Consider the following 23782-nt stretch of genomic DNA (forward strand, 5'->3'; position numbering starts at 1 on the left):
TCTTACTACACATAAGATTCCTCTTTGCAGGGTTTTTTTTTTAGATTTAATAATTTAAAATATGATATGTTAAAATAAAATATAAAAATAATTTAATTTAAAATTATAATAATTATATATAAATTTAATAAAATAAAAAATATATTTTATATTTTTATATCAAAATAAATTAAAATACATAATTTTTATATAAAATATAATATAAATATATAAATTTTAATATTTTATGTAATATAATTACATAAATTATCAAATCCAAATTCTTTGATTTTATAGTCGATTGATAGGCAATAGTCGAAGCAGCAGTTCGGACGCCAAGAATTTAAATAGCAACATAATTTGATTGTTGTGGACAACAAGACGTAGAGGTGTCGAGTTTGACTGTTGGAAGATTTGCTTCATCGAATGTATCCAAAATTACCATAGCTAGGTTATGATTGATTACAACAATGTTATTGCACTTCTACCAACATGTTTTTCACTGATGAAGAAGGAAACTTTAGGTAATTGAATAGTGCAATATGGTTAACAAAAATAAAGTTTAAGTATTTTATAAATTATACACATATTTTACCCTTTACGTTTCAAATTATTTGAGTTATTGATTTTTATGAAATTTTTAAAAAATTTTAAATTTAAAGTATTTAATATTAAATTTTAATTTTTTATAAAATTAAAATTTTATGATTTTTAATGTTAAAAAATAAAAAAAATATTAAAATATAATCTTAAAATATAAAATTTTAAATATTCAAAATATATGTGTAATTTTGAAATATTTCAAAATGAACCATAGATAAATAAAATGAGACTAAAGAAGTAAAATTTTAAATATAGATTGAACATTTGATTATAATTTATTTAGTACTTAAATATGATAGAAATTGAAATTTGATTGTTAAAATTAAAATTTTAATATTTATCAACAAATCAAATAATTAATTAATTCTGATAAAAAGAAATACAAAAATACAAAACATAGGTATTTTGAAGAAGTTCTGAAAAAAAAAAAAAAGCAGATGTAGGGTTGCACATATGAATGTACATTATTATTATTAATCGACAAATTTAAATAATCATATTTACTTTTTTTATTATTAATGGTCTCTACCAATAAATTTGAATAATCGAATTTACTTTTTTTTTGTTACATCACGAGGATAAAATTTTAGTACAAGTAAAGGGGAAATGGGAGGTCTAGCTCGAAATCAATATCTTAATGTCATTTCAAACGCCTTTAATCACTAAATCAAAGGTTTGAAAACAAACTAGAGATATGACATATATATATATATATATATAGAGAGAGAGAGAGAGAGAGAGAGAGAGAGAGAGAGAAATGGAAGTAAGTGTTTGGAAAGATTTAGATAAAATTTTTAAGTGAAATTCATTAAATTTTCAATTATGAAAGATTAAAAAATTAAAATAGAATATTAAAATGATAAATTAAAAAGTTTCAGTATATATATAGATAAAGAGTCTAAAATTTAAAATTTTTTTAATAAATTTAGATATAATTTTTAGATAAATATTATTAGTAAAAATATTAATAACATTTTTATCATTAAATTAGTACCGATCAAATTTAAATTATAAATATAAAATTTAATATTTATTTTATATATTATTAATTTTCACATTAAATTTCATCATTTATTGATTTGAAAATTTTATTAAAATTTTTATTAAATCAATTAAAAATAATTTTATAAATTTCATCTAAAATTTTCATATAAATTTTATCCAATATTTAAGAAAAAAAATATAATTATTTATACCTTGACGTGCGGACCCAATTTTATAACCACTAAAACCCCATTTAAGAATTGGTCCAGTTCGATAAGGATAGTCGGGCTGACTATACTTCATCTCTTCCAGTCGAATTTAGTTCTCTCTGTAGCTAAATTTATTGGCCAATGTCCCATTTTCATTTAGTCTCAGATCTTCCCTCTGCTTCACTGCATACAAAATACTTCAACTAAGTACTAGTTTACATGCTAGTTTGGTTTTGATTAGATATTATTATATTTGATTTAATTTTGATTCAAATCATATCTAATTAAAAAAATTTATTCACATTGAAATCGAATTAAAATATTATAGTTATTATAATTGAATATTGTTTTTTTCAATGTAAAAATAATTAATTAAAAATAAAATTTTGTTAAAAGAAATAATATTCGGATCAAAATTGATTTGATTTTTTTTGAATAACACATAATATTATAAATTTTTAAATTTTGATTTAAATTAAAATAATTTTTTTAAAAAATTAATATGATACGAATCAAATTTTACTTATTTAATCGATATTTTAAATTTAATTTTTTATTTTTTATATATTATTTTAATAATATTTTTAATATATTTAAATAAATTTATATGTAAAATAATTACTTTTATTTTATAAAATTTTAAAATACATATAAATTAATAAAAATATATAAATAAATTCGATTCAACTTCTTTCAATTTTTTATATCTTAATTCGAAATTCGATTTAAATATAATATATACATTTAATATATGATCTTGATACAAATTAAATGAAAATATTGATCAAAATCAAATCAAACACTATAGTTCAGATTAATTTGATCTTCTTAATTTTTTTTTTCACCTCTAGATTCTGTCATGACCACTGGCAACTTGGGGCTCCGTTTTTGTTCACCCCTTTTACAATGGCTTGGCAAATTAAATGCGCCATTCAGTCACCACAATTTTATTTTTATGGGTGCCTGAAATGTTGGAACTTGCAAGGTGGTGGTGCTGTTATAAATGTAAAATATATGTTGTCTGGTGTGAGGAAAAATGAAAAAGGTTTTACCAGCAGTTGCAGCCTTGCAGGGTGACAGTCACCTTTTGTGACTTTTAGGCACTGGTTTGTAAGCATTGAAAAGGGCAATGTCCGATGCTTAACACAAGTGATTTTGAACGACCGGATCGAAATTTTTCCTGCTTTCTTGGTGGCCGGCCGATTGAATGAAAGCGTGCATGGTTCCGCCTCTACCCAAAGGTTAATAAGTTAGTAACAGAGCTTTTAAACAGTGAGCGGATATCTATATTTAGGTGACGCTTATTTGGATTCAATCGTTTTTTAATGTGATATAATTAAATTTAAATATTAATTTTAATAAAACTTTTTTATTAAATTTTAATAATTATTCTTATTTTTAATTTAATCAAAATTAATTTTATCTCTATTCAAATCAAGTTATAATCTTTGACACAATCACATGAGTTTTTTTTTTGCCAAGTCCTTTTCCTTTTATTATTTCACCTTTTTCTTTATTGCTGTGGGGTTCAAGTACAATGAATTCGAGCAAGATCTTTCATTGTCAATTTTTTTTTTTGGAAAAATGTTTTAACTATTAGTAGTAACAAACAGGGTCCTCACTCAGGTTTTTTCATTCAACTTTTTTTTTTTCCTTTCATCAAACAATGGAAAACACTGAAAATTCACAAGATATAATAAATAAAGCGTATAATTTAGTTTAGGAACAATTGTCTTCTCATTAATCTTTTTTAAAAAATAGATTCCTATAATACTTGAAGTTCAATCTCCAATACTTGTAATTCCCCATCTCCTATCCTCCACAGCCTCTTTTATACAATAACAATAATAATAATACTAATGTTTGGTATTCCACTTATAACAATCGTGTGAAATCCGAAGACACTTGTGGGTTAATCTTGGGTTGTCAAAACCTAGGACAGATTGTCCAAATACCAAAATCACCCAAAGCCCAAATTGGGCTCAAATCTCATGGTTTTTGTCTGGGTTCCTTTCAAACTTGGATAGACTATCAGATGGACACATTTAGTAACAAGAGAGTCAATAGGCTCGTGAAAGAAAAACCCATTTAGCATTGTCCTCAATTAAATCTAATAATTTATGTATCTATATAATATAAAATATTAATAATTTATATATTTATATCATATTTTATATATAAAATTTATGTATCATAATTTATATTAATATAAAAATATAAAATATAAATTTATAATTTTTATTAAAATTTTAAATAATATTATTTTTATATCATTATCATTACCGTATTTAATATTATTATATCTACCCTGAGGACTAAGGCCTCCTTGATTAAGAAGGCAATGTCAGGCCACTACAACTAATATTTAAGAAGAAATTGAATGAAGGAAATAAATAAATGGGGATAAAGAGAGAAGCCCTGCTTTATTGATGTAAAAGGAGCGAAGTTTTTTGATGAATTTTAAGAAAATTAATATCCCAATTAAATCAAAGAGTGTTTGACTATATACCTAAGAATATCCGGAGGAAGGGCTTTATGCAGCTCCAAAACGCCTTGTTCACGGATAATTTCAGGAGCGCTTTGGAACGCGTTGGTGGGGCAGGGCGTGGAGGAGCGGGAAGAGAGGGATTGAGACTCGCCGTGGAGCTGGAGCCTTGTCTTGGTTAAGTCTAGGTGGAAGTCTCCGCCACCATAGCCGAGAGTGACGTCAGCAAGTTCTTGATCCGGGTTCGGGTTTCATCTGGTCCATGGATACTTGCCTTCACTAATAATAAAAGTGAAAAAAAAAAAGATTCGTTTTTGAGATATACAAACGACAAATGAGATGTCGTTTTAATTGGAGCAAAGCGTTTCATCATTCATGGCAGTGGCGGCAAAGAAAATAGTCCTAAAAATGGAAACTCCACTTCTAAGCTGAAGCAGTAGCTAGGGTTTTTCAAAGAAAGGATAAAGTTTGGATTTTTTTTTTTCTCTTTGTTTATCGTCAATGGAGTCATTAACTTCTTCTCCAGTTTGCAATTTAGGGATTTTTATGAGTCTCGACGACGATACAGTCCAAGAAATCCTCCAAAGCTACGACGGTTTCTGCGCCGCCGCTAAATCTCTCCTCCATGGCTCCGTCGATCTCTCCGTCCGACACGACTTCGTCTCACACGTTCACACTCTCTGCAAACACGGCCTCCACTCTCTCGTTCGAGACTACTTCCTTAGATCACTTGAGGTAATAATCAATTAAGCCATTGAATACTCTTTCAATATCAATTTTCTTAATTTCTTTCTCTTTTTCTTTTGAATTAATAGGAAGCTTTTGAGAACAACGGAGCGTCAAGATTTTGGCTCCATTTTGAGGATTATAGTAAAATTGAAGAAGATTTAGAGAAGATTGATGAGGATGAGATTCAAAGAGTGCTTTGTAAAGCTTTGGAAGAATTATGTTTAGTAAAAGAAAATCAAGAGAAATGCTTGTTAATATTGGTTCATGCTTTACAATCTTATATGGAGAATTTATCTGATGGAAAGCACAATTTTGATTCAGAAAAAGTCTATCTTTTTTCAAAGTATCAATTAATTGTTTCCTCCATTCTTATGGCCAATCTTCCTCGTCATTTTCCAGGTATAAAACTACATATTTTTTAGAGTAAAAGTCAGTTATTTTGTTATGCATGACTGGTTTTTTTCGTATTAGCTAATAATTTTATTGATGTTGTTAGAGGTACTCCACTGGTATTTTAAGGGAAGGCTGGAGGAGTTAAGTACAATAATGGGTGGAGAATTTAATGAAGAAAATGAGTGCGGAGGTAGAGATGAGATGGATTTGGATGAAAAGAGTAAGTACGGAACTGGCGAAATGGATATTGATGAGTGTTATTCTCAAGACAAGTTTTCAGAGACCAATAGGTTGGTGAGGAACATAGGGAAGGTTGTTCGGGATCTTAGAAACCTTGGTTTCACATCCATGACCGAAGATGCTTATGCTTCTGCTATCTTCTTACTTCTAAAGGTGGACTTGTTATTTAACCGAAAACTCAACATAATAATCTGATCTTTGGGTATACAATGTTTTATCTGATTTTTTTTTTTTTATTTAATTATTCTTCCTTAGAAAATGGTAGGTTATCTCTGGCTTATGTTACTTGTCATGTTTCAAGCTTATTAAATTTACATCTTATAAATGGTATGCTTTCTTTGATTGCATACAGGCTAAAGTACATAATTTGGCTGGTGACGATTACCGAAGTTCTGTTTTGGATTCCATTAAGGGGTGGATAGAGGTTGTTTTTTGCATTTGTGAATCCTTTACATTTTTCCCATTTTATTTAAAAGAACTGAAGAATCATGGATGACTTTTTAATTTTTCTGGTAATTTTGGTCAAATATAAACATATCGTTTTTTCCAGGTTTCATTTATTTCAAGTTTTATTAACTTGCTATTAGTTCTCCTATGGTTAAGTTACTGAGATTTCTTACATTTGGAGGAATATTTCACAGGCTGTACCTCTTCAGTTCTTGAATGCATTGCTTGCCTATCTTGGGGATTCTATTAGTTTTGACCAGCATTCATCTGGTCTCAAGTCACCTCTGGCTTCACAACCATCTTCATGCTATTCTGGAACAAATACTCCATCAGAAGGACTCATTAGATGGAAATTGCGGCTAGAGTATTTTGCTTATGAAACATTACAAGATTTAAGGATAGCCAAACTATTTGAGATAATTGTGGACTATCCTGAGAGGTAATTATTTTTTCATTGTTGCTCCAGTTCAATACGTGCATTTTTTTGTTTTTCATTCTAGATGAAACTTGGTGAATTTGAATAAATTCTCTTTCCAAGAAAGTTACAGTTTTGAGGGCTGGTGGCTGGGTGGGATTTATAGGACATAGAGGGTTACCTCCCATTATGTAGCTCAAAATCCTTATGTACAAAAGAAAAAAACAGGTTTGCTGCTTTAATTTGTGAGATTCTGAAAAGAATTTGCCTACTAGAGGGGTTATCTCCCCCACCCCTTCTGCTCCTTCTGACTTTGGTCCAAAAGAAGAAGACAGATGGAGTTATCTATGGTATTGCTGTTGTCTTTTCTGTTCATTGTGTGAATGGAAGTTGTTGGTGCTAATAGAAAGTAATCCTGGAAATTGCCTCACTATTTAAATTATTGGCGACTGCTACAGCTCTCTTGCGATTGAAGACTTAAAACAGTGTCTTGAATATACTGGACAGCATTCTAAGCTGGTTGAATCCTTTATCTCTGCACTAAGATACCGCTTACTTACAGCGGGTGCCTCAACCAATGACATATTACATCAATATGTTTCAACTATCAAAGCACTCCGGACGATAGATCCAGCTGGTGTTTTTCTTGAAGCTGTTGGTGAGCCAATAAGGGACTACTTGAGGGGAAGAAAAGATACCATAAAGTGCATTGTGACCATGCTGACAGATGGCACTAGTGGTAATCCAAATGGATCTGGAAACAGTGGGGATAGCCTTCTTGAGGAATTAAATAGAGATGAAGAAAATCAAGAAAATATTGGAGTTGATGATGATTTTAACACAGATGACAAGCAAGCATGGATTGATGCACAACGGTATTATACTGCTATCACTTTTTTTACAACAGTAATTTCCATGTAAATAAGCTATGCGGTAAAAATTGCCATATTGCTAACCTGTGTCCCTGTGAGTTCTTTCTTGTTCAGCTGGGAGCCCGACCCTGTTGAGGCAGACCCATCAAAAGGTAGCCGAAATAGACGGAAGGTTGACATACTTGGAATGATTGTTGGCATAATTGGTTCAAAAGACCAACTTGTCAATGAATATCGTGTTATGCTTGCTGAAAAACTTCTGAACAAATCTGATTATGACATTGACTCAGAGATACGTACTCTAGAACTCCTCAAAGTGAGTTGCCTTTATTTTGTTATTGTATTCATTCCGTTTGTTTTCCTCAAATGTCTCCAAAATTTACTCCCTTTTTTTGCATGTTCTCATTTTCCAGATACATTTTGGGGAAAGTAGCATGCAGAAGTGTGAAATTATGCTTAATGATTTGATTGATTCCAAGAGGACAAATACCAACATTAAGGCAACCATTAATAAGACATCTCAAATAGGTATTCCCTGGCTTTGTAGAACTTCTAGATGTGGATAGCTTGAGGAACTACCTTAGCTATTCTATCTTCTTCTAACCTAATCTGTTTAAATTCTTTTGAAACACTAAGATGCAGAGTCAGCAGAGACTGGGATTTCTTTGGATAATCTTGATGCTACAATCATATCTTCGAATTTCTGGCCTCCAATCCAGGCATGGGCTTCACTGATATCAGTTCTTTTTTTGCTTTGACTTATTAAAATTTACTTTGTTCATTGTTATTGATGGTAGGAAAAGGTTAGCTATTCTTTTTTTACCTTTCGGCTTTAAGTCTATTATTTGTCAAAGCCAAAGAGTTGGTTAGGTGAACAAATTATTTGATCAGAGGAGGAGCTAATATATTGATAATTAGGGAATCAACTATACCAAAAGAAATTTTCTGATGCGAGAATTTAATAACTTTATTCTTTTTTCTTAACATGTAACTAATCATTTTCTCTTTTAGTTTTCATTTCAACTTTCATTTTCTTATTGATCATACCTATGAAGAGTTCATTACTTGACAAGATGCCTGAAATGGGAAATAATTTAATGAGTCAATGTATAAAAATGTACAAGAGAAATTTGTTCAGGACAGTGTTTGTTCAAAGAAGGCAAAGCAGATTTAGAAAATGGTTGGTGTCCAACAAAATTGTAACGTCCTTGTTGCCATGCTTTTGTTACTGATTGATATACATTTTTGCTAAAATAGTTTAGTGTTTCTCATTATCTTGTCACTCTTTCATTAATGTTGGGAAATTTTCAGGATGAGGCCCTTATCATTCCTGAACCTGTTGACCAGCTGCTCTCTGATTATGCAAGAAGGTTTCATGAAATCAAGACTCCTCGAAAGCTACTGTGGAAGAAAAATCTTGGAACAGTCAAGGTTAGGTCTTTTAAAGTGTAATTTATGTATATATTTGAATGCTCTTTTCTTCGTATCAATTATTCTTATTGTATTATCCCATTTGCTTTTCCTCCTTTTTTTATCACATAACTAACAGTTATGCTCTTAACATGGAAACTGTTTTAGTTGGAATTGCAATTTGAGGATAAGGCAATGCAATTTACAGTTGCACCTATACATGCAGCAATAATAATACAATTTCAAGACCAAACAAGGTTGTTCAAGCGTTCAGAAATTGTTTGAACACTTTGCATCTTACTGTTCATATAATGATGGTATAATTTTTATCTGCTTTCAGTTGGACCTCTAAGAATCTTGCTGCTGCTACTGGGATCCCTGTTGATGTGCTGAATCGAAGGATAAGCTTTTGGATAAGTAAGGTATGTTTAACTTATGTTGTCTTCCATATCAAATAATAGTCCCTGTTCAAAATTTTGAAATTGTCTTTTGCCACTTAATAGCTTGATGCAGCCCCCTGATCTTCAATGCATTATTCTATTGTAAAGCAAAAATGTCTTTGCCACTCAAGGTATAGGTTATAGTTATAAATTTCCCTCTGTAGTTGTGGTTTGCTACATTATTGAGAAGTTGATGCAAATCTTCCTTCTCTCAGTTGCAAGGTTTTTAGTTATTTGTTCTGAAGTTCAAGTACATATTCTGCATTGTTTTGATTCATTGTCAGTACATATCTCTTGTTATTTTTCTTTGCAAGTAGAAGCTAAAAGTTTCAAGTAGGTCTAATTTGGTATGGTTTGGTAATCAAAATGAGAATCATTGGATATTATAGAAATTCATTTACAAAATTGTTATCCTCATTACCCAGGGAGTTCTCACTGAATCACTAGGAACAGATCCTGGTGACCATGTATTTACCCTAGTGGAAGGCATGGTTGATAATAGTAAGAACAATGCTAATACTGTAAATTGTGAGGAGCTTCTAGCTGGTGATGAGGAAGTGGAGAGGTCTGTTGCTTCTGTAGAGGACCAACTACGTAAGGAAATGACTGTGTACGAGGTATGTCATGCGTGTGAATAGCTGTTCACTTGTCATTTTGCTTACTGATGCACTCTAACCAGAATTTGGGTCATTGTAGAAATTCATCATGGGTATGCTTACAAATTTTGGTAGCATGGCATTAGATCGAATTCATAATACTCTTAAGGTAAGATGGTTTTGAGATGCCCCACAGTTTTAAATTGAGTACAAGTAATTGCTAACCTAAGACAACATGTTGCTTTTAGATGTTCTGTGTAGCCGACCCTCCTTATGATAAATCACTCCAACAGCTGCAAAGCTTCTTATCAGGTCTAGTTTCTGAAGAGAAATTAGAGCTCAGAGATGGAATGTACTTTTTGAAGAAGTAATTAGCAGATATAGTCATTGGCCATCAACTATAAAGCATTTAACAAGCAACACCGGTGAGGTTAATCTTAGAAAGTTGAAGAGTGCCCCCCGTCTGAATTGTATTAGATATTGCATATGTAATGAGATGCTTTTTTGATTTGTATCTTTGTTCAATGTTTATACTTTATATTAAAAAAATGCTAGGGCTATCATACTTTCCTGTTGATTGTGAACAGGAAAAGATTGCTACAATTTGCAGAGTCATCTGCATTCATGACTTGAGTTATCTTTTTAAGGAGATATGTGAGACAAGGGCATCTTCTTATCATTTAAAACTCTTCAAGCTCGTCCTGTTCTGTAATCACCGTATTTCCGAGTTCTGACAAGATTTCTGAAGAAAAGCAGGAAGTAATTTTGGGTTGTTTGCAAGAAGATTGGTCATATCTCTATACGGATGATAGTCTGAATGGTGTTCTCAAGGTTGGAACCTTGTTTGGGGGCTACAAACTACTGTGTTTAAGAGGAAGGATTGAGGCTGAGAGGCTAATGTTTATTATCAACATATCCCTTTATTAGTTCATTGACTCCCAATGGAAGCAAATTTTTTGTAATGTAAATAGTCGGTATATTCAGATCTTGTGACCAACAGCGGTTCCTTAAGCGCATTGATACTTTCTTCTGAATGGTGTGGCACGCTTTGAGCACGGAAGAACCTCATTGCGACTGAACCGTAAGGCTTATATGCACCGTCAACTTGCTTGGTTTATCTCAGACTCACAAATCAGTCCTAGCTTGATGAGCTAAATAAATCATAGGAAGCCAGGTTGTTCAGCTCAGCAGTCATTAAGTTAATTGATCCTGAAATAGCCGTTGCTGTTATCAAACAAGATCCATTGTAAAAAAAAAAGTTCAAAATAGAGGATAAGAGACCAGACCAAAGACAAAAGGACCAAAATGACCGTTACGTAACACCCACCCCCCCCCCCCCCCCCTCCCAAATTTAAAACCGACGACCAGAAAATGCACTACCAATCAAAGAAAAAGAAAAAAAAGAGAACCCTAAAAACCAAATGAGAGAAGAAGGGCTGCAACAAGAGTCAGAAATGTACCCCGCTGAAGAGCAAATGCAGCTGCTCAGATCAAAAGCCACAGAGCTTCTCCTCAGAGAAGAATGGAAAGAATCTATACAACTTTACTCTCAGTTAATCGATCTTTGCCAAGACCAAATTTCAAAGACCCAACAAGATTCCAACCCAAACCCATATCACCTCTCTAAGCTCCACAAATCTCTCTGTGTAGCCTTCTCAAATCGAGCCGAGGCACAGTCAAGGCTACAAGATTTCACTGAAGCACTTAAAGACTGTGACCAAGCACTTCAAATTGAAGCTACCCATTTCAAGACTTTACTTTGCAAAGGTAAGATCTTGCTTAGTTTGAACAGATATTCCAATGCTTTGGACTGCTTCAAAGCAGCTCTTTTTGATCCTCAGGGTAATGGGAACCTCGAGATTCTTAATGGGTATTTAGAGAAATGTAAAAAATTTGAGTTTCAATCAAGGACAGGAAGTTTTGATCTTTCTGATTGGGTTCTTAATGGGTTTCGAGGAAAGCCTCCAGAACTTGCTGAATATATTGGTCCAGTGCAGGTTAAGAGGTCTGAGATTAGTGGGCGTGGCTTGTTTGCAACAAAGAATATTGATGCTGGAACTTTGGTTTTGGTCACTAAGGCAATTGCAATTGAAAGAGGCATATTGGGAGGTCAAGATACAGGAGAAAATGCACAGCTTGTTATGTGGAAGAATTTTATCGATAAAGTTACGGAAACTGTCACAAAATGTCAAAGAACACAGCTTTTGATTGACATGCTATCCGCAGGTGACAATGAAGAAGGGCTTGAAGTTCCTGATATGAATTTCTTTAGGCCTGAGATTGAGAAAAATGGCTGTTCAAGGGAGAAGCTTGATATGGATAAAATGTTGAGCATATTGGATGTGAATTCTCTTGTGGAAGAGGCGGTTTCAGCTAAAGTATTGGGGAAAAACAGTGATTTTTATGGTGTTGGGTTATGGATACTGGCTTCCTTCATCAACCATTCATGTATTCCTAATGCAAGGCGTTTGCATGTAGGCGACTATGTCATAGTTCATGCCTCTAGAGATATCAAGGCTGGAGAAGAGATCACGTTCATATACTTTGATACATTTTCTCCGTTGGACAAGCGTGAGGAAATGTCGAAATCATGGGGTTTTAACTGCAAATGTAGGAGATGCAAGTTTGAAGAGGCAGTGTGTTCCAAGCAAGAGTTAAGAGAGATTGAGATAGGCCTTGAAAAAGGGGTAGATGTAGGTGGTGCAGTTTATAGGTTGGAGGAAGGTATGAGGAGATGGGCGATGAGGGGAAAAGATAAGGGCTATTTGAGGGCGTCGTTTTGGACTGCATATTCTGAGGTATATGGTTCAGATAGGTTGATGAAACGATGGGGCAGGCGGATTCCGGCAATGGAGGCTGTCGTAGACAGTGTGGTTGAAGTTGTGGGAAGTGATGAGAGAGTATTGAAGGTTGTTGTGGAACGCTTGAAGCAGAATGGTGGCGTTGGTGTGGTAGAATTTGAGAGAGCAATGAAAGTGGGAAGAGGGATTTATGGCAAAGTGGTCAAAAAACAAGCAATGAGGACTCTTATTGAGCTTGGCATTAACGATCAAAGCTATTAGCTAAATAGCTACCGGAAAATAATTCTTTTTCATTTTTCTGCTTTCAACAGTTCTACCTTTTTGGTTCCTTATTTTCATCTTTTTACTCACATAACTTGCATTACTGCCTTGATGTTGCCATGATCAACAATCCTCAAGGTTGATGTTACTGACAAATCTTGTTGCAATAAACTACGGACTAGTGAGGAATAGAAAACTTTAATTTTGTTATTTGGGTACTTAACTATCAACCTCTTTGGTGGATTCCCCTGCTTCATCCTTCTCAGCCTCCTTTCCAGGCTTAGCATTTGTGTCTGCCTTCTCATCATTTTTCTGTCAAATATGAAGTTACAATCTTTCATAAACAAGGATAAATAACAGCACTGACCATACGAAAATGAATTTGCCAAATCAAATCACCATAAAGTAATCCACGTGTAAAAATGGCAGTCAATAATAATATAAAATAACATAAATATTAATAGTATAGAACACCATGATTGAAATTCAAGCCGGTAACAAAATCTACTGCATAAAAATTAAGGATGCATCCAAAAACCCATGAGTGAAAATAATGCTCGACAAAAACCATTTCAGCTTCCCAATTTAAAAAGGAGGAAACCCTACTTCATAAATTTTTTTGAAAATATTTATCATTTAATTTTATTCATAATATTATTATATTTTATTTATTATAATTTTATATTTTAAATATATCCAAATATAATGTAAAATAATAACAAAATAACGTTATCGATCGCCCACGGTTGTTTTTTTTTTTTTTTTTTTAACTTTTCTATAGGTAACCCATGCATTCTATTAAAATAATACAATTCAAGATTCGAATTTTCATTCTTATCTCTCATATATTTAATAATTATTATTATTTAAAAAAATAAAAAAAAGGTTTCTCCAAAGATTATTCTAAATTATCCACATTGATAAAGACAAAACAAGCAAAGGCCAAAAACAATCCAACTGCAACGCATGCAGCATGCTATAATGCCTAAGAGCTAACCAAGAAAACTTCAACTCCCCAATCAACGGCCGAGAAACATAGAATATTCCTCCAAGTTCTCATACAGGATGAAAGTCAACTTGCCACGTATGATTTCATATTTAAAACTGAAGGATAAAGAATTCACCACGTGACATTAAATTCACCTTACAAATTAATTATTATAATCAGAAAAAGGGCTTGATACGTAAGCCAAAGTCGACTGATTTGGTAAAGCACGATTTTGTTTATAAATTTAAATTCGATTTTCATTATTAATAATTTTTTAATATAATTTTAAATTTTTATTATATTTTTATTTTAAAAATAAGATAATTTTGCTGCCTAAATTTTAAATAAAAAATAAGTATCATCTTTAAAAAAATTAGAGTCAAATTAGGGCCATTAATGACGTGACTAAGATAAGATCCACAAGTTAATTAAATTATATATATGTATGGTTTTTTGGCCTACGTTTCCTCTAAGAATTCTACATGCTTATCCGTAGTCAACTACTTTTGGCTAGGAAAGGGACACGTGTAGCTTTGCTAAGTTCTGTTATAGAACCTTTCGATGACTCATTCACCAAGTGTTTTTATGTTCTTGGCTAAACTCCATTCGCTCGAGTAAATAAAGAAATTATACTTGCTTTGGCCTTTTTGTGAGATAAAAACTTGCTTTGCTTTTAAGCGATGACTAAAAATACGATGGTATAATATACAAATCATAGATATAAAAATAATATAATTTAAAATTTTAATAAAAATTATAATAAAATTAAAAAATTATATTTCAAATTTTTATATCAATTTAAATTATAATATATAATTTTTAATAAAATATAATAAAAATATATAAATTATTAATATTTTATATGAATAAATATACGAATGATCGAATCTACTTTTAAATTTTTGTATTTTTTAACTTGAATTCTATCCCATTTCATTTCTTTAATAAATATCTCCTAATATTACTAAATCCAAAATTAATCTCATAAGTTTACATTTTCTTTCTTTATCTAAATATTCAAATAAAAATAATCATAGTGTTTGGATGGATAATAAATTCATCAAATATTTTTTTTTTTACAAAATTTAAATAATAATAAAAATATAATAAAAACTTAAAATTTATTTTAAGAAATTATGGTGCACTTGTGGTAGAAAAAGTTTGTTTAACCAGTCATATCATATACCTAACATTTTTTGTCAACTTTTTTTTAATTATTCCATATAATATATTGATTATTGTGCTTGAAGGAGACCTTTCTCTTTTTGGCAGGGTCACATGAAAGATAGAGACTAAAAACAGGAAAAAGAAAAAAGAAATAATTTTCTTATTAATGAGTGTTCAAAGAGTATTTTTTTTAATTGTTAATTAAACACTACTATTTAGAATATAAATTTGATTTCATGACCCAATTTTGACGTAATTTATAATATTAAATAGGGTAGTTGATAATAATATCATTAAATAAATTATTTAATAATTACAAAAAAATCCTTAACACAATCATTAATAAAATTATAAAAAATCTCATTCCAATTTAGATACCCAAGAGAATAAAAGTCTTTTTTTTTTTTTTTTTTTTTCTGGGAGGTACAAGTTCAAAGAACCAAGCTCAAGAAGTCAATTGAAGGAATACGGAGAGTGGAACGTGCTGGCCACGTTCCCGCGAGTGTGGCAGTTGATTGTGATACGAGGTTGATGTTCTAAGACTGAAAAAGTCAAGTCCTCAGCCAATAAGACTTGGTTTTGGCCCACGACAAGAAGACAAATCCAAAGATAAAAGGCCTAGCCCTCGCCTTGCAAACATTTCAAACACCTTCCTTTTCCTCTGCCCTCCCTCCCTTTCCTATCCTTGTTTGGACGAGAAGGAATAGGATGGAAAGGAAAACCACCTTTGAGCTTCCTCCTGGTTTCAGGTTCCACCCCACAGATGAAGAACTGATCGTGTATTACCTCAAAAACCAGGCCAAATCAAGGCCATGCCCTGTTTCAATAATCTCAGAAGTTGATATATACAAATTTGATCCATGGCAATTGCCTGGTTAGTTTATTTATTGTCAGACAAAAGATTACTTATGTTCTCCTATATATAAAATGCTATGCTGACTTGTTTGCTGTTTCCTTGTTTGATTCATGATTTTGTTAGACAAAGCAGAATTTGGTGAAAGTGAATGGTACTTCTTCAGCCCTCGAGACAGGAAGTATCCTAATGGGGTTCGTCCTAATAGGGCAACAGTCTCTGGGTACTGGAAGGCTACCGGGACAGACAAAGCCATATATAGTGGCTTTAAAAACGTTGGGGTGAAGAAAGCTCTTGTTTTTTATGAGGGCAGGCCACCAAAGGGAATCAAGACTGATTGGATTATGCATGAATATCGGTTAAGTGACTCGCGAAAACAAATCACCAGGCAAAATGGATCCATGAGAGTATGTTTTCTTTTGTTTCTTCGACATGATTTGAAGAATTGTTTTGATCATATGTATTGTTGTGTGAACTGACCAGATGGCTTGTTTTTGTGTGTTTTCAGCTGGATGATTGGGTCCTGTGCAGAATCTACAAAAAGAAGCACTCAGCTGTGAAAGTTTTGCATCAAAACGTGGAAGAATCTAATACCCCAATTGACATGATAGAGTACTCAAATGATGCTAGTGAAAGCCAACAAATGTTGAAATTCGCAAGGACATGTTCACTGTCTCATCTATTGGAATTGGATAATTACACCGGGCCAATTTCCCAACTTTTGAGTGAAAATCCATACAATTCAAGCTTTGATTTCCCTAACACCATAGGCAATACCGGGATTGAACATGTCGAGAAACTTCAGCTAGGAGAAATACCTTACCAATACACTGATTCAGGGAAGTTTCAAGTGATGAATCAGTGGGGGATTCTAAACCAGCAACAACATATGAATCCCATAGTGTATCAGTTTCAGTAATAGATGTGCATTTGATTGTTTTCAACTTAACCAAAATATTGGATTGGCTAGACACAAAAAAATGCAGCAGCCTTATCCATTAAAAAAAACTTGTAAAAACTGTGTGCCGATAGTTTTTATATTTAAGATGATTAATTTGTCCCATTAACTTTTGAAAAAGAAAATATGATCACGACCATATTGAAAGCCAATTCTATTTGTATTGAATGAATATTAATGAATATTCTGATCAAAATCTAAGACTGTCAAACATGCAAATCAGACGATTATGGCATAGATGATAATGAGATCACAGAAGATATTTTTCAACATAAAAACTTTGATATTTGTGTCATAGACGCCAGACGACAAAATTTGAAAGACGTGGCATAGCCATTCTCTGAACCTATTGGCAGACTTTCTCTGGCGGGCTGCCGCCTGGCTAGCTGTGCATCACTTATCCAATAGAAAACATATACTACGATTTAGAAAGTTGGTGGGGATGGTCAAAAGGACCTTGCGGAAAGCAATCTTGTGGATGATGCGTCTAGAATTGCTGCATGCACGTGGCTAATTTTGTCGTCGCACATGATGCTGATATTTCCAAAGACTTTAGATTCTGCGGTCATCACACTGTGGCACCTGGAAACTAAAAGAATTCTGTTGGAACAAGCTTAATCCGCTGCTGGATTTTTTGAATGAGTCGTTTTTGTAGGACTAGCATTTTGTTAACGTGTTTCGAGGTTAATGGATACGGGCTATAAAGAGGTTGATGTAGGGAGAAGGTTCGGACTTGAAAAAGCAAAGGGCGGTTAGAAAGCAGAGTTGGGATTTACGGACGCCCTCTAATGCCCAATTAGGTAAGATGAGGTTTAACCTTCTCTTGAATCTTAAAAATAACATATTTATTGCATTTGCATTGCTATCCTCGTTTGAATTTATTTTTTTTAATGTTTAATGTGATAATTAAATTTTAAAAATTTTTAATATGATATATAAATTATAAATTCATTAATTAATATAATATTTATTTTTAATTAATTTTAAATGATAATATGTAATAAATAAATAATTTTTTAAATATTATATTAATTAACAGATTTATAATTTATATGAAATTTTTTAAAATTTAAGAATCATAGTAAATATTTTACGATAATTAAATGATTATTTATAACATGAATTTTTTTAATTTTATAAGATTAAATCAAACGTATTGTTTGAACTAAAGAAACACATATATAAATATTTATCATGAAACTAAATGCTCAAATGCTAGACGTACATAAAAATCTTCTAATTTTAGCCTCATGAGATTGGTGTAATAGGAAAGCGAGCATATACTTCTTATGCTGTTGACATCTTGGTTTTGAATCTTCAAACGCATTTAATTTCTTTGATTAGAAAATATCTTAAAGTTCTCGGGATTTACCCAATCAAATGAGACTCCTAGTATTTAAAAATGAAGAATCAATCAATTTGGTTAGATTAAGACTAAGGATGCAAAAGATGTGAAACATAATTTTAAAGCTATGGCATGCAAAGAATGTTGACAAAGTAGCAGCTAATTCATGAGCTTCACAACCCACTACATTTTAGTAACCCTGGCGCCTGTTTGCTAAACTCCTTAAAAGAAAACAGCATTTCCACAAGTAATTCCATCAACAAATTACACTCAATTTCTATTAATTTTAATCTAAAATGGAAGTAAAAAACAATCTTTTCTCAGTTTTTGTTTTGCCAGATGGATGCAACACGGGAATGGTGATGCTAGCTTGCATGGTTATTTCATGGATCTTCATCTACAGATGGAATCAGAGGAACAAAAAGGGACCGAAACCATGGCCACTCATTGGAGCAGCGATCGAACAATTAATGAACTATGATCGAATGCACGAGTGGCTTGTGAAATACCTGTCTAAATTAAAAACCGTGGTAGTTCCAATGCCATTCACTGCTTACACTTACATTGCCGATCCTGCTAATGTTGAACATGTCCTGAAGACCAATTTTGCCAATTACCCCAAGGTAGAAAGCTCCCATTATTCAACAAATGATTCATTTTCCATGGTTGTTGGACTGCAATATTCTCTCTATATTGGTAAATAGATAGATATAAAAGTTGATGTCCATGTCCTGTTTTCATAAATTGAAAGGGTGAAACGTATCATTCCTATATGGAAGGGCTGCTTGGAGATGGGATTTTCAATGTAGATGGTAAGCTATTGAAAAAGCAAAGGAAGACCGCTAGCTTTGAGTTTGCATCCAAGAATTTAAGGGATTTCAGCATTGTTGTCTTCAGGGAGTATAGTCTAAAGCTTCATTCTATTTTATGTCGCGCTTCTTTCCACAACCAAGAAGTAAATATGCAGGTAACTTCCACAATGCTTTTGTCAAAATTTTAGAGAATTCTCCGAAAGTATGAACAAGGAATGACATGGTTTTCTTTTCATATACTTTACAAATGACACCTTTTGATGAAGCTGAAAATTTGACTCAGGACTTAATTGATGAGGATGACTTTAGACTCCATTTGCAAGGTGGGGTTTGGTGTAGAAATTGGAACTCTGGCTCCCAATTTACCTGATAGCCACTTTGCTCAGGCATTTGATACAGCCAATATCATTTGTGACACTTAGGTTTATTGACCCACTGTGGAAACTGAAAAGATTTCTCAATGTGGGCTCCGAATCTATACTTGGCAAAAGCATTAGATCCATTGATGAGTTCACATACAATGTCATAAGGAGAACAAAAGTAAGAGATAAAAGAAACTCGGAAATCTTGCAAAACTACCAAGGTGAACTTATATTTTAATAAAAAGGTTGCGTCTAGGTTTCTTTTCTTTCCTTTTTTTCCCAGTATTTTTATTCATTCAACTTTGTAAATGATGGAAAAAATCAGATAAAGCATGACATATTTTCAAGATTTATTGAGCTAAGTGAAGATCCAGAAGGAAATTTAACTGAAAAAAGTCATAGAGATATTGTCCTGAATTTTGCCATTGCTGGCCGTGACACCACAGCTACAACTCTGACATGGGCTAAATACATGATAATGAGCCACGCTCATGTAGCTGAAAAGCTTTACTCAGAGCTAAAAGCTTTTGAAGAAAGACACGCAAGAGAGGAGAAGATTTCATTGCTAACATTTGACTTGGAAGACCCTGAATCATTCAATCGAAGAGCAGCACAATTTGCAGATCTGTTGAATTATGATTTACTAGGGAGACACTCCGTTTATATCCAGCAGTTCCTCGGGTAAACGATAAAAGTTGTAAAGGCTTTTAATGGTGCCATGATGATCTATTCTAAATTAGGGTAGTTCTTCTTCCATCTCAACTCCCAAACAGGCTTTAAAATTGTGCCCAAAAGAAAACAGATGATCTGTTTGTTTCTGGTTTTGTAACTAAGTTAACATAGTTGGATGATTACGGGACCCCAAGGGCATATTGGGGGATGATATCTTGCCAGATGGAACCAAGGTAAAAGCAGGAGGCTTGCTTACTTATGTTCCATACTCAATGGGCCGGATGAAGTATGATTGGGGCCCTGATGTAGCTTCATTCAGGCCTGAGAGATGGCTCAAAGAGAGTTACTTCTAGAATGCGTCTTCATTCAAGTTCACTGCATTTCAGGTATGGTGAAAAAGATCTTCATCTTTGGATAAACCCTCATGCACCCAACTGGGAAATAGCAGATTGAACTTATACTGTGAGAACTTGTAGTTTCTTTACATAGAATTCATCAAATCTATCAGGAGTGCTGTAATTCTAGGCTGCAACATAGTGGCCCATTGGTTATTGTTTTCTGGTGACACGCAGGCTGGACCAAGAATATGCCTCGGAAAGGATTCTGCCTAAATGAAGATGGCATTGGCCATTTTGTGTAGATTTTTCAAATTCAGTTTGGTGCCAAATCATCCAGCAAAGTACAGGATGATAACTATTCTATCAATGGAGAAGGGTTTGAAGCTCAAAATAGCCAGATAACCTTGAGGTGGCTAAAGTTTACTTCTGGTCAAAAGTTAACTATACCAGATGTTGTCCAAATGATAATACACAAAAATTACTTTGATTTCACAGCACTCAATTCAGACAGTTAACACTCAGATTTTGTTCCAAAGATCAAACATGGCATATGTACTCCTAGACTCCTAGCAAGTGAACTCCACCAAACCTGCTGACAAGGGCAGTAGTCTATTATCCTTTTTGAGAGCAAATGCATTATTAAACTGCCGAATAACTTATGAAGAGATAGAGAACATTTGTTGCAATAATGGTCTATAAAGGACAAGCTCCATGTACTGATATATTTCAAAGCCAAAAGAGCATGTGAAACATAAAATAATTGTTTAACATGCCAGTCCTTCCAACTCAGGCAAATCAGAGATCAATCGAAGGAAAAATCAATGCGTGAAAGGAAAGAAAATGATATGAAAATGAAGCTACTAAATCCTAATGTTTTACAAACAACTAAAAGAATACCCTAATATGTTTTGCATTAAGCAGATTGGGGATTAACTGCTCAAACATTCCGTTTCTTTCTTGGTTAAATATAGAGTTGGACTATTAAATTCCACAGACGGTGCACCATTTAGTTAATGCATTCTCCTGTTGGGGCTTAATCCATGAAAATCAAGAAACAGTTTCTTTCGGCTAGAAAATTGAGATTATTACCATTTGCTTTCCAGTCCTTGCTACAAGCTTACGCATATTCACTTCAAGTGCTTTGAGTCACATTTTGTATGATGACACATAAAATGCATACATCATGAGTTCGTTTGTGTTTTCTACTCATAGAAATCCCCTGCATGCTAGTGTCAATGGAAGCAGAATCTAAGAAATCAAATTCATCTTCTTTTCTTGCCATTCATTGATTTCAGCCTCAATCTTTGCTTGAACAATTGCATGAAACCCTGGGTATGGTTCGTAACCAAAGAAGGTTTGAAGAGCCTGAGGAACAAAAGATAGAAACTTATGAACATTTCTGAAGAACAATCATTTTTCTTTTCTGCTGTGTAAAGGAAAAAAAATATGAAATTACCTCGAACAGCACAAAGAAAGGAGCCATTATAAAGGCTTGAACAAGATTGTCCAATAAGGCTGGTGCTCGTTTCTGTAGCATATTAATTGAATTTTAGGAGTATGAATACATTGGAAACCATTGACTTTTTGTGTATGTATGAATGTATATGCTCACATGCATGTCTATATATGTATGTCTATAGATGCAATTAGGAGAACTCATTACCTCAAAGACCCCATGGCCGATGAACTGTCCAATCCAACAGAATAATTGAACCACCAGAACGACCTAAAATCAATTTAAATCCAATCAGAGTAAAGAAAGATGAAATCAAACTGCAAATTCCAAAATTTCAGCTATCAAGCTAGGACTGATCTAAGCAACAAATAGATTGAAACAAGGAGCAGCCGAGAAGCAAGTGCCAAGAAGCAAGAACATGCATCCACAGCCATAGATGATTTGCACAATGATCTCTCCCTCTCACACACATACCTGTAAATGGATTTAGATAATCTTACAGTGATATAACTGTTTGTGTTTTCATCTTTCTTGTATACTCTACCAAGTCAAGCAGACAGGCCAATAAAGACAATTTTGTATAATTTCAACATAAAAAGAACACAAAAAAAGAACAAAATTTTGTACCTTCCAAGCAAGAGAAAAGCCAAGTCGAGTTGCAAGAAAGCTGCTACCAATCCAACAAACCCCACAAAGCAAAGCAGCCAAGGTTCCAGCTTTGACATCCAAACACACGTAAAACACAGCATAGATCAAAGCAAACAAAAACCCAAAGTTGAAAATCAACGTCACATGGCTTCCAAACAGAGAGAAATCGATATGAGGGAGGCTAAACAGAGGAGGAGTAAAGCAAAGAATGAGAATAGCAGTGAAGAAGATTGGCCAAACGAATAACATGTGGATTGCTATGTTTATTGGGTTGCTATGGTATGCACCGTAAAAAGCAAAGTGTTTTTCTAGATCAAATAATTCAATCTTCACCATATTCCTTTCTTTGCAAATTTGCCTGAGAAAATTACAGGGTTTATTGTTAGAGGGGAGGACTTGGAAACTGATTTGCTTTGGAAAACAGGGGAAGGAAACTTCCTTTTTTTTTTAGTTCGTTGGTTTGTCACTGGCCAATTGGCCATTGAACAATTCACCACCACCACTTTGATAATGACATAAAACAACTATTTAAATTAATCTAAATAGAATGTCAACCACGTATTTGTAATATCCTAGTTCAAATAATAATCATTAATATTAAAATTTATTAATTTACTAATTTATTAAGAAATTAATTAATCAAAGAGAAAAGATTAAAGTATTAAATAAAAAAATTTAGTTATCGTGAAATAGAAAATAAGTTAAAGTTCTTCTTTTTTATCTTTTTTAGAGTTAAAAATATAAAAAAATTAAGTTAAAATTTGAAATTAGAAGCTAAAATTAATTTAATCTTTTAAAGATAAATATATGTGATCTTTTTATTTAAGAAATATATCATGTTGGTTACTATTATTTGTAGTTGAAGTTCTAAGAGAAAAATAAAAAAAAATTATAAAATCTTTCATTAATCTTTATGATCAATTTGGATATATTATTGGGTTTTATTTACTTCATGTTATTAAGATTTAATGATAATTGTTGAGTAGATTTTAAAGACTAAAAGTGGGGATTTAAATTTTTAAAGGCTAAAGGAAAATTTTTGTTTTTGGATAAAATATTATTATTTATAACAGTGAATTAAAATAATATTTTATATCAAGAAATTAGATATTGTTATGATTATTATATATTGTTGGAAAGTATGTTGAATATACTTTCTAACTAAACAAACGAAAGTTAAATCCGAGTTTTCAATAAAGAGTTGTCTAATTTTTATTTAAGAATATACAAGCTGTTTAGGAGTAGCATCTTGGTTGAATTATGAAAATTATCTTAAAGTTTGATACAAGGAATGAAGAATTGAACCACATATGTTTAAA

At 32.6% G+C, this 23782-nt stretch overlaps 4 protein-coding genes and 1 pseudogene across 9 annotated transcripts; 4 read left to right on the plus strand and 1 right to left on the minus strand.

Moving 5' to 3' along the window:
* Positions 1–4635: 4635 nt before the first annotated feature.
* Positions 4636–13074, plus strand: APC2 (anaphase-promoting complex/cyclosome 2). 3 transcript variants are annotated; one of them, XM_022921091.2, is made up of 15 exons: positions 4636–4995; positions 5076–5388; positions 5486–5775; positions 5975–6046; positions 6264–6508; positions 6943–7359; positions 7471–7672; positions 7770–7884; positions 7993–8075; positions 8668–8787; positions 8935–9023; positions 9107–9188; positions 9632–9823; positions 9903–9971; positions 10051–13074. In XM_022921091.2, exons 1-15 carry the CDS (start codon positions 4762–4764, stop codon positions 10171–10173), a joined length of 2646 nt encoding a protein of 881 aa, XP_022776826.1. In that variant the 5' UTR covers positions 4636–4761; the 3' UTR covers positions 10174–13074. The 3 variants fall into 3 exon arrangements, with proteins under 3 accessions (XP_022776826.1, XP_022776827.1, XP_089612405.1); XM_022921092.2 differs by having other exon boundaries at positions 7999–8075; positions 10051–10770; XM_089756279.1 differs by lacking the exons at positions 9632–9823; positions 9903–9971 and having other exon boundaries at positions 10390–10836.
* On the plus strand, positions 11224–13074 carry LOC111317607 (methyltransferase FGSG_00040-like). The gene has a single exon (XM_022920043.2). The coding sequence runs from the start codon at positions 11224–11226 to the stop codon at positions 12862–12864; it is 1641 nt and encodes a 546-aa protein (XP_022775778.2). The 3' UTR covers positions 12865–13074.
* Positions 13075–15662: 2588 nt separating this feature from the next.
* LOC111318321 (NAC domain-containing protein 2-like) lies at positions 15663–16935 on the plus strand. The gene is made up of 3 exons (XM_022921094.2): positions 15663–15893; positions 15999–16279; positions 16381–16935. The coding sequence occupies exons 1-3, from the start codon at positions 15728–15730 to the stop codon at positions 16789–16791; spliced, it is 858 nt and encodes a 285-aa protein (XP_022776829.2). The 5' UTR covers positions 15663–15727; the 3' UTR covers positions 16792–16935.
* A 1536-nt stretch (positions 16936–18471) lies between these two features.
* On the plus strand, positions 18472–20880 carry LOC111317753 (cytochrome P450 704B1-like; annotated as a pseudogene). Its single transcript, XR_016334640.1, has 4 exons — positions 18472–18798; positions 18927–19142; positions 19271–19570; positions 19675–20880. The product of XR_016334640.1 is annotated as a cytochrome P450 704B1-like (transcript).
* Positions 19676–22959, minus strand: LOC111318322 (2-hydroxy-palmitic acid dioxygenase mpo1-like). 3 transcript variants are annotated; one of them, XR_016334646.1, is made up of 5 exons: positions 22443–22959; positions 22023–22085; positions 21816–21887; positions 21449–21724; positions 19676–20948 (listed from the first exon to the last, which is right to left on the minus strand). XR_016334646.1 is itself a non-coding variant. In XM_089756318.1 (4 exons), the coding sequence occupies exons 1-4, from the start codon at positions 22797–22799 to the stop codon at positions 21608–21610; spliced, it is 609 nt and encodes a 202-aa protein (XP_089612444.1). In that variant the 5' UTR covers positions 22800–22959; the 3' UTR covers positions 21401–21607. The 3 variants fall into 3 exon arrangements, 1 of the variants encoding a protein (XP_089612444.1); XR_016334648.1 differs by having other exon boundaries at positions 19676–20951; XM_089756318.1 differs by lacking the exon at positions 19676–20948 and having other exon boundaries at positions 21401–21724.
* Between the last annotated feature and the right edge of the window lie 823 nt (positions 22960–23782).

This window comes from Durio zibethinus, chromosome 2 (genome assembly GCF_047325235.1).
Source record: "Durio zibethinus cultivar Kanyao isolate XHJ-2024 chromosome 2, ASM4732523v1, whole genome shotgun sequence".
NCBI lineage: Eukaryota > Viridiplantae > Streptophyta > Magnoliopsida > Malvales > Malvaceae > Durio > Durio zibethinus.